We start from the raw sequence: 9,716 nt of genomic DNA, 5'->3' as shown, positions 1-9,716 counted from the left end.
GATTCGAAGTTACATTCACACACAGTCGCTTTGCCACTGGCTGAATTCTGCTTCTAGTAAGTAAATCTGAGTCGTGGGGAATGCGCTAACGAGTGAACAGGCAAATTGCACTTTTGCGCCGTCCCGTGGGGGAAAAGTCCCACCTTTTATTTGGTGCCAAGTCACGCCCGAAATCCTTGACCATAAGGGTGAGCTTGCATTAGTGCAGAATTGACCACTAGTAGGTTCTCAGTTGCAGCTGTCGATACTGCTCCACGTAGCTCGTACAGTCGGCTGCAATTGTAGGCTCTCTAGCGCTTGTCACTCCTTACTGCCATCACAGTCTTGATCTGCACAGTATCGTTCCCCTTCAACCCATGGGAAAACCCGTTTCCTTGATCTTCGATAGGTTTTGAGTTTCAGACATCTATTTTGGCATGCGGGCCGGCCGACAAGGTCCACCAGGCCTAGGCGTCTCCATCGGACAGGAGCAGTAAAATCAATGACAGCTACCAAATCAGCCCCGCAATAGTATACTAGCGCACTCATTAGATCATCCCAACTTAGCCAGAGTTATGCAACAGTGTCTGCATCTACTCCAAAGGCGGGGCTGAGGGATAGGAACAAGGAACTAAAAGACACATGCTACAGTTCCAAAAGGACATTTCAGCCCCCGACAAAAGATCGATCAAAGTAACTCAACAGCTTTCGACAATATTCGTATGGGTGTCATACCCCGTTCTGCTCACCCACGCTGTTGGCAGCTAATGTCCAGAATGGAGGGTCGTGCTGCGAAAAATTGATCTTTCTGAGCAGTCAGAGCGCCCGTTGAGAGCAGCGTTACCATGAGAACGAAGGTCTTTATTTCTCTAGAGCAGATCTAAGCCTGCCAGTAAATTTGCAGAGCATAGTGGTAATCCACCTCCCCATCCATTCTAAATTTAGTGTAATTCAATCTAGAGCAGTCTAGCGCTGAATTTAACAATTCACATGCTTTTATTATCTCAGAGAAATGCCATAATGGGTTTTTTTCCCTCCGTTTGCATGCATGCATTAGTGAAACTTGTTGAAGTCGGGCAAATTTACATTGTCTCACTTTATTCGAATTATCGATGCCAGTGGGAAACCTGAGTGACATTTTTTAGAGTACTCAGCTTCTGGAACTTCTAAAAAAATTAGAAAGGGTAGAAGACAGCTTACATGCACCTCTGCCTTCTTGACACCAACGCATCTACACCCCATATCTCGAAACCATCAGTAACCAGCGGAAAGCGCGAACAATCACACAATCCATGATCACCATTTGGTTTGCTCTCCGTTGGGTAACACCTGCCTTGGCCGCTGAATAAGGTGTTATGCCGATCAGCGTCCTGCGGCCTTCGACGCGGCCAATGGCTCCAAAGTGACTGAGACCAAGGCAGTTTGTGGTGGAAAAACCTTAAAAACTTTACCTTTTTCCATTTGGAAGCTGTGAGGCCACTGAAGGACCAAATCTTGTATTTGCTGGTGTAGGAAGACATTTGCGTGCTTTCCCGCCTTCTCTGGCAGTGTCCTGAGCTCTAGACCCTTCAGCCACAAAGAAATAGATCGCCTGTCCTGTTCCCCTATCCCGGGACTCCCCACTACCTGTGCCAAAGCTTCTTCAACGAACTGAAAACGAAACAAGGAATGATAAAATATAGCTCTGTGTCTTTGATAGCCTAATCCTCAAGAGGTCCTTCACCACCACGAGACTCAGTAACGATAATTTGACAGACTGTGAAGAGGAATGCAAAGCAAATCTGTTTATCATTGAGAATGCTGCATACAAAGAATCGCGTGAATAGTTGGGCCACAGAATTCAAGTAGAATGTAGGACTCGAGAGGAGTCAGTATTAAGATGAGTGTACTTATGCTATATGTCAGGAAGCGAAGGATTCGTTCTTTGGTATTAAATCTTTAATTTTAATAGCATTGCTACTGTGGCTTGGTGTCGGCTCACGTAGGGGAGCATGTGGTAAGGGCAGAGCCCATATCCAAGGTTAAAGGCTGCTCGCTTATCTGGTGGGCCGCAGTGGCTTCCAAATGAAAATAGCCAGAAGGGAACAACCAGAAGAGTCCTTACGAGTACCCACTTTACCTGGGGATCAAGTGCGATCCCCAATATTTTCTCTGAGGTTCCCACCATCTGCTGTACGTAATGTTCAACAGTACCCTAAAACCAAGCAAAAGCAGGCATGCGATGTTAGACAGCGTTGTTGGAATCGTGATTTATTCGACCTAGGTCTGTGGATGGGTGTATTTGTACTTTTCGCTTTACAGCAGTGGAGTCCCCCATAATGGCTGTACGTTGCAAGAAAAGGAGTGAAGCCTATGCATTTAAGGCCTAGTGCCTACGTTTGCTGAGCCGCGTAATGGACAAACTAGCTAACAAGTGCCGAGGTTTGTTTCATGTGTCTTCGTAAAAGGTAATGATCTGTTTACAGGAGGCATCTTTCGACTATCATTTTATTAGCCGTGGGAGTCTTTGTGAGACCAGTCATTTGTGTTGATAAAGGGCTTGCCTGCGCTTTTGCAGACTTCAAGTGGGTTGATGCGAAGGTCTTGAGCACCTGGGAGATGCCTGTTACAAAGTCTGAAACGTCTTTCTGCCCAGCCTCCTCCGGTAATCTTCGGTCGTTCAGAGTCCAAGAGAACACAAAGGCTCCGCCAATCAGAAGCCTGAAAGTTGCATATGGACTACACCCCAGATGGCTCACAAATGAAGGGCCCTCTACTACAGGCTTACCAGGAGTGTAATGACTATCTTTTGATACAAGACTTTGTTCCTTTATAGAGCAGTTTTAAGCTTCAAACAAAGTAGAGCGAGCAAGCCAGCTAATGGGCTGACTAACCTGTGGATGGGCGGGATAGCAAGTGCTAGAATTGTTCGAAGTTGGGAGAGGAGGTCATTTAAGGGGTTCCTGACCATATCAAGGGCTCTACTTCTGTATTGAGGGAAGTAGATGGGTGGCAACATTGCCGTAGAGCAGGTCAGGATAGCCTGATTAAATTCTCTGATGAGCTCTGTTGTCCGACTCCACTTGTTTGCCAGCTTCAAGAGAGAACCACGGTACTCAATGGCCTTCACTGGTGCGATATCCCTCAGGGCGAAGTGCGCAAACTTGACCATAGATCTTAGCAGTAGCTCTGAATTAATGGGCTTGCTGCTTTCGGCCATGTGCCAAAGTTCTAGAGAATGCAAATTTTCAAGCTCGTTCAGCTTCTGTGAAATGTGGTTTGCACAGTCGTCATAAGATGCCTGCAACGCAGCCGGCGTTCGCTTATTAACACATTGAATCACTGTGAGAAATAATATAAACCATATAAATCACGCTTTCAATTGGTGGCACTATAAAACGAAGTCAGCGGATCGTGTTTTGAACAAAAGATTGAAGTGGCTGGGGTAATTACATTATGCGTTCGCACGGCTAGATTAGTCCAGGCCAAGCCCCTGGCACGTACCAGATCAGGGCTTCCCGAGAGGGCAGAATTGGCTGTACTTGCAACGATTTCCATGATAGTCTGCAAATCGGAAAGGGAACCGGCGGCTATAATGAAGGCTTGTCTTGACTCAGTGGGAACAAGTCCACGAATGCAAGATGTCAGATGCCATAAATACGATCCAAGTGGGTGAAAGCGCAGACACGTGTACTGGTATAGAAAATGGAAGGATTCAGGGGGAAGCAGTATACGCTGGGCTTGAGCCTGTAGTGGAATGCATCAATTTAGATGGTGCCACTAACCTCCTCACTCTCTTGTGGAAGAGTTGGTGGGACGTATCTAAGCATCTGCAAATTTAAGTTGCGAATTAGAAAAAGTTGCCGCGATTCATCTCAAATTCAACAAAACGCGTTTGTAGACTTCTAAAAGGCAAGCAGGGAATCAGCATTGGCTGCTCTTATACAGCATGGACTCGGTTCGATTTGCAACGCACAGGCAAGGAAGGATCATTTAACCTTCGGTGGATCCGGTCAACTGCCTGCATTATGTGGATATCATCGACCGGTAAATCCTGCAGACCAATACAAAAAGTGCGCAAGCAGGCATCCTGGCCCAACTGGGAACGAGGCCAAGTCTCAGCATCTGCATGAGCTGTTCCCAATAAGCAATTTATTGGAAAAGCTAACATGTGGAGGCGTGAATGCCGCACCCTGCAGCTGTCCACTGTATGCTTGCCCCTTCTCAGTACGACTGAGCACAGCACAAACTTCTTTTCGGTCAAGCGCCGTAACAAGTTATTTCTCTGTGGACAACACAGCAGTAACACGGACTTAGACCACTGCGGAAGGTGAAGCAAAATTTAAGCAGCATGACGGTTTGAGATACTGGTTGCATCAGACTTCGCCGCAAGGATGCACTACCACAGATGGTCAACAGGTGCAGGCGAGCATCATCTTGAATCCATAGAGAATGACAGAGCTAGAGAACATAATCGGGACCGTACCGGCATTCTGCAGAGGCCAAAAATGTTTTGTGCTTCCTGCTCGGATGCTTGCTCGTGGCCTCTATCGGTAGGTACCGTAGGCCCCACGGAGGCTGCTTCAAGCGGAAAGGTGGGTTTTGTAGACGAACTGCCCTGATCAATCTGTTTGCACTCAATTAGCTGACTCAGCTTTGCATTTCCATGAATCCTCTGCAACTGGAGTGTTCCACTAAGTTGTGTGCCCCTACGGGTGATGGGGTGCATGAAGCAAAGAGATCCGAAATCTGCTGTTAGGCGGGATCGTACGAGGGAGAACCACGCCTTAGTGGAACGCATGAGTAAACCTTTGTGGGCTGTAGCTGCCTTCTTTTGCGCACTAATAAGGTTGAAAACGTGCTTCTTGAGGGCCGTTGTCAATGAGTCCAATGAGGCTTCGCTTGGGTTCACAAACCAGTTCGTTGGTTGGATATAAACAGTCACCGGCCGAAAGTAACACCGACCGTATTTGCAGTCGGAAACGACATATAATTTGTATACATGCGATATCTGCAGCCACACCAACCGAGGACACCACCAAAGAGCAAAGCACTGTCTGACAAACTAGTGTCACACAATGCCTGTGGAGAGTTGTGGCCAGGGAAGCCGAAAATTGCTCCTTCCTGCTCGCAAAAGACTGACTCACTGTAGCACGTGGGGTCATTTTGATGAAAGTAGCCTGCGGGGATCAAAGCCCGCAAGTCGAAGTTCTTGGCGTGGCCGAACTGCGATGAACGGAAGTAGCCCTTTTACTAAGCTCCGAGGGTCGGCCATTACACGTACGACCCGGCCCATCAGAGGGCTTAAAGCTAAAAATCCACAGCTATCTCCTTATCCACACGCACTGACCTGAGGGCCCTCGCTTTCCTGTAGCAGAAGCTCACAACAAAAGTGGCATGGTTAGACGGGGGGCAGGAATGCATTACTCGTGACATTTCTAAGGTAGAGCATCTGGCTAGACTGAACAGGGAATGCAATGAAAGAGACAGGGCTCTCCTTACCGGCTGCCGGGCCTCATCTCGTTGAACGAGCTCTTCCGGAAGCTGAACAAATTAAACATCTCAAATGCTGAGAGCTACAAAGGATTGCATAAAGTGCTAGTTATTTTAGTTGACACCTGGCTAGTAGTTTACCTTATGGCTAATATAATTGCTGACGCAGCGTGCGCCACGGCCTTTTTTGACATAGTTCAATTCTACGGGATGTTTAACCATTTCATCATCTAGTGGCATACTTACCAAAATAGGCTCCGAAGATGAAACTGTCGGATACTGAGTAAGCGCACGGGAGAAACAGAAAGGGTGTCAACTGAGGACTGCTGTGACTCTTTCGGGGCCTCAAAAGCTGCAACCAATGCTTTCAGAAGAATGTAGCTTACCAGTGCACTAAATTCAACCTGCGGACAGTTGCATGACACAGGGAATTGCTCAGGATTCTGGTGAAACGCTAGATGGCGAGAGGTGGCAGATCAGTCGTGTACAATCTATCCCATCGCTGCCTAAAAGGAACAAAAGTGTCCTACCTTATAAGGCTCCGGTAGAAGGGAAGGATTGGCAGCAGGTGTTGGCAGTACCTGAAGACATTTTTGAACGCGCATGAAGCTCTACCGCGTGTTTACGGCGTAAGTGTGTGGCGGGGACAGGCTATCAGGGCGCAATGGCAGTTTACATTGAGTCGAAGCATCCAAATGCTCTGGCTTAAACTCATGTGTTGTCGCGATATACGCTCCCGGAAAACATAGGGCTTACCGGTAAGCCACTCGTATCAGCATTCAGGCCTGAAAAGCGAGGAAGAATGCACAAGGTGAGACAGTTATTTGTATTGAGCGCAGGTGAGAAGCACGTGCTTTAACTTCACTTTACTACGTGAAGTATGATCTATGAGCATCCTCCCTCGATCTTGCATACGCTTTTTGAGCCCCATGTTCGCTGATAGTGTTGACAGAGCTACACCACTGGCGACGCTCCGTTCCCGCACTTCTGAAGCCCAAGATCCATCTAGAAACGTGCAACTGCTTATTCTTTGGCACATACCACTGCTGCTGAGAGTCTCCATGCTCGGTGGTGGTGCGTTCTCTGACTTCTCGCCAGCAACGAGGGCCCCAGCACCGAGTGTCACAATTAACGCTATGATCAGTTCCGCCATCTTTAACCCCAAAATAATTTGGACCTAATTCATCCATATACATGGCTGGGCTCGATTTGGCGGCTGAAAATCTAAGGATTAGTACAGACAGGCAGTAGGCTAGCCTGCGCCGACAAACTTTGCTCCGCCTTTGGGGGCCCTATCTCCCCACACAACGGGATCTTTCTGAAAATGACAAACATTATAGCATATAAAGATACTAGCAAGATGCAGCATAGAAGAAACTCTTGGTTCGCCACGGCGATCGGGGGGTTCGTCAAGCCACTACAATTTTGGCAAGGGGACAGTGGAGAAAAGGCTGTGGTATATGCGTGGGCCGTGTGGACTTATGCCTTGCCTTTAAATCTCATTTTATTTTAACACTTTAGCAAAATTCGATATAAAAAGGAAGTCATGCAGAGTCCATAGGATCAATGTATGCGAAAGTCTCCCTTCACTGGTCACTACCGCATCGCTGCTGGCCTTTCCTCTTGTCTTTATGGGCAATCGTTTCTCCGACATGAACACAGATGCTTTACTGTTCTTAAGGTCACGTTTTAGCAAGTTCTTCAACGATTGTTTTGACCTCTGAGGTAAATGCTTGGATTATCATTACAGTTTAGTGCGTTTTACGGGACGCCCAATGCGCCTTTGGTTCGTCCGTGAAGCAGAGCAGAACTAATAAGGACATGCCGTTTCCAAATCAGCAGCATGCCTTGAGCATCCGTTTAGTAATTGTGAATTGCCGTTCTTTGACTCGAAGCGACGCCGTCACAGTACACCATCACCAGGAAGAACAGGTTCGACGCTTGGAAGTTGAGTGGACAGAGAGGCTTAAATGCACTCAATGTTCATTGCAACCGATGGAGCGCTTATGACAAGTCTCAGGCAGTGTCAAGAGCGTGCTAAAACTTAAATGAGAGGAGATATATAGTATTTCTTTTAGACACTGCTAAAACACCCGAGACTACGGTCGAGCCGTGTCGTAGTCGTTGTAGGATGAACAAACAAGAGAGCCAAAGTTCTTCAAAATTATTGAACTCTCTCTCAAAACGTCTCCTTGTGCTTTGAGACCCCTTCAAATCTCAGAGTTAAGCTCGTTCTCGCGCTGCCCGGGCAAGTGGGAACAGTCCCACGCAGTAACCTGGCGTAAGACGCGCACAAAATAGCCTGTACCAATATGTACTTGAAACCATATTCACAGCCTATAAAGTAGGCAAAATGCGTTGCAATGTACCCATATATAATCTCGATTCAGTGTACACTTTGCAAGCTGTATCTTTATGGTTGCAGCGAGATAGACTTCACTGAAACTTTCTCTAGAACACTGGATATATTTGACTAAGAAGTGGTCAAGAATCAACTAATTAGCTCGCCTGGTCGTACATCTTATTCATTGAGAATTATCATAATAAGTGCAGCAAGACGCTATGCTGTCTGCATGTGCTCCAGATGTTATGTGCAACTAGCCGTGAATGCACATAGTGCTTGGAGGTTGGAGTTACGCCCACTCTAGCTGCACTTCTCCCCCAATGTCGAGACCTCTAAAGCGAGCGGGCAAAGAAAGAAGGGAGCCTTTAGTAGGTATGTAATTTTTTTAAATCAAATTTATATTGTGTCTGCAGCGAAGTGGCTCCCTATAAAGACTCCAATGGTACAGCCCTCTGCCGATGAAATTTAACAGCTGCGCATCGTTCGTTGAGGCGGAAAAGTCCGGTCTGCAATCTGATCCAAACGCAGCCCATCCCCACCTGATAGCCAGTCATGACTTACCAGCAGATCAAATGTATATGGATGCATAGATGAGATTTTGACGACCAGAAAGGTACTGCAGCCGTAAGAGGCCTCGTACTCGAAAGCTTTATCAGGCAGATAGAGATGTTCCTCTCTCGGAACTTCACAGATCAAGGGAAACAATTGATTGTTATATCGTGTCCATTGAAAGGAGGAGCCATTTGATGGCAGGCTTACTTGTTTAGCGAAATCCGCCTAGCCATAGGGATTACTACAATTTTCGCCTTTCATACAGGCCCTGACTACCCGATCTGTGCCAAGGTCAACTCAGTAACAAGCAATGAGGTAATTCGGAGGGATGAAACCAGAGGATCTATCGATTGATCGTTATGGCTTGGCTTGCAAAAGCCACAGCGTAGAGAAGCAGTTGCTTTCTCCGTGATTCGCAGCAGGTCTACCAGAAGTGTCACGCCAGGTGGTGTCAGGATGGGCAGCCAGTCAGGGAACAGAAAGCCGCCCGGTGGGGCTTTAACAAATGATTGACTACTTCAGGTTTCAAAGTGACCTGAGTACCGCTCGTGTGCCGTTGGTGTATGGAACTAGAATGTAATAAGAAATTGAATACTTGGTTGGTTTATTCGCAATACTTGATTGGAAACTGAGGATAGTTCGGTGAAGTTTCCAAGTTTCACGGGAATCGATGAAGATAGAAGGAGCACTGGTTCGTGAAAGCATGCAAATGGCCCGTTCCACATGGCCGCCGAGTTCTTTGTTTTATCACCTTCTGGTGCACCTTGAAAAACCTGCCTTTCCACCAACATCAAATATCCAGGCTCCAAACACACAACTGATCAATGCCAAGTACAATTCCATGTTTGTGTCTCTTGAATCTTTCACATGGTTTCGCGTGTTTAAGTAAGCTGTTTTTTGAGTCTTTCCTTCGATTTGGATGGCTGCTGAATTTCGGTCACCAGGTCTACACCCGGATCGGAAGGGACTCCTCAGTGAAACCAGGCATGCTAAAGGGCAGGTAGTAAATTAGTAAATCAGTATACCGATGTAGAAGAACCATGTCGATACAAAGTCAAAAGCAAGCTAAGAAATTAAACTTCTGTGAGTACAGAATTGAACATGCTGCATCAGAGTGCGAGTGGCGCACTCCTCTGCTCCTCTGCCTCGGGTTTGTTCGAAGCGGTGGCATTACGATGAATATGTAGACGTTATCAAGGCACTACAAAACACTTTTGCGAACAACAGATGCCTACGCCCAAGGATGGTCTTACGAAATCCACTGATCTTCCAGGCATGGGTGAAGAGTAACTGAGCAGCTTCCTGAGCTGTGCTATCAGTGGATCATGAAATGAAATGGGCATATTTGCCAACTCCGTTAAAGTTGGCG

General features: G+C 46.9%; 1 protein-coding gene across 1 annotated transcript; it reads right to left on the bottom strand.

The window, feature by feature from the left end:
• Positions 1 to 1,341: 1,341 nt before the first annotated feature.
• On the bottom strand, positions 1,342 to 6,604 carry LOC34623944. The gene is made up of 15 exons (XM_026334263.1): positions 6,367 to 6,604; positions 6,208 to 6,236; positions 5,982 to 6,032; positions 5,698 to 5,730; positions 5,461 to 5,502; positions 5,309 to 5,326; positions 5,106 to 5,138; positions 4,445 to 4,969; positions 4,151 to 4,243; positions 3,935 to 4,012; positions 3,744 to 3,788; positions 2,853 to 3,259; positions 2,589 to 2,679; positions 1,984 to 2,173; positions 1,342 to 1,679 (listed from the first exon to the last, which is right to left on the bottom strand). The coding sequence occupies exons 1-15, from the start codon at positions 6,602 to 6,604 to the stop codon at positions 1,342 to 1,344; spliced, it is 2,211 nt and encodes a 736-aa protein (XP_026190048.1).
• Positions 6,605 to 9,716: the final 3,112 nt, after the last annotated feature.

The sequence above is a fragment of the Cyclospora cayetanensis genome, unplaced genomic scaffold (assembly GCF_002999335.1).
Source record: "Cyclospora cayetanensis isolate NF1_C8 unplaced genomic scaffold, CcayRef3 CcayRef3_contig_396, whole genome shotgun sequence".
Lineage (NCBI taxonomy): Eukaryota > Apicomplexa > Conoidasida > Eucoccidiorida > Eimeriidae > Cyclospora > Cyclospora cayetanensis.
Note: the sequence above shows the minus strand (reverse complement) of the source record. Positions and strands in the feature narration are given on the sequence as shown.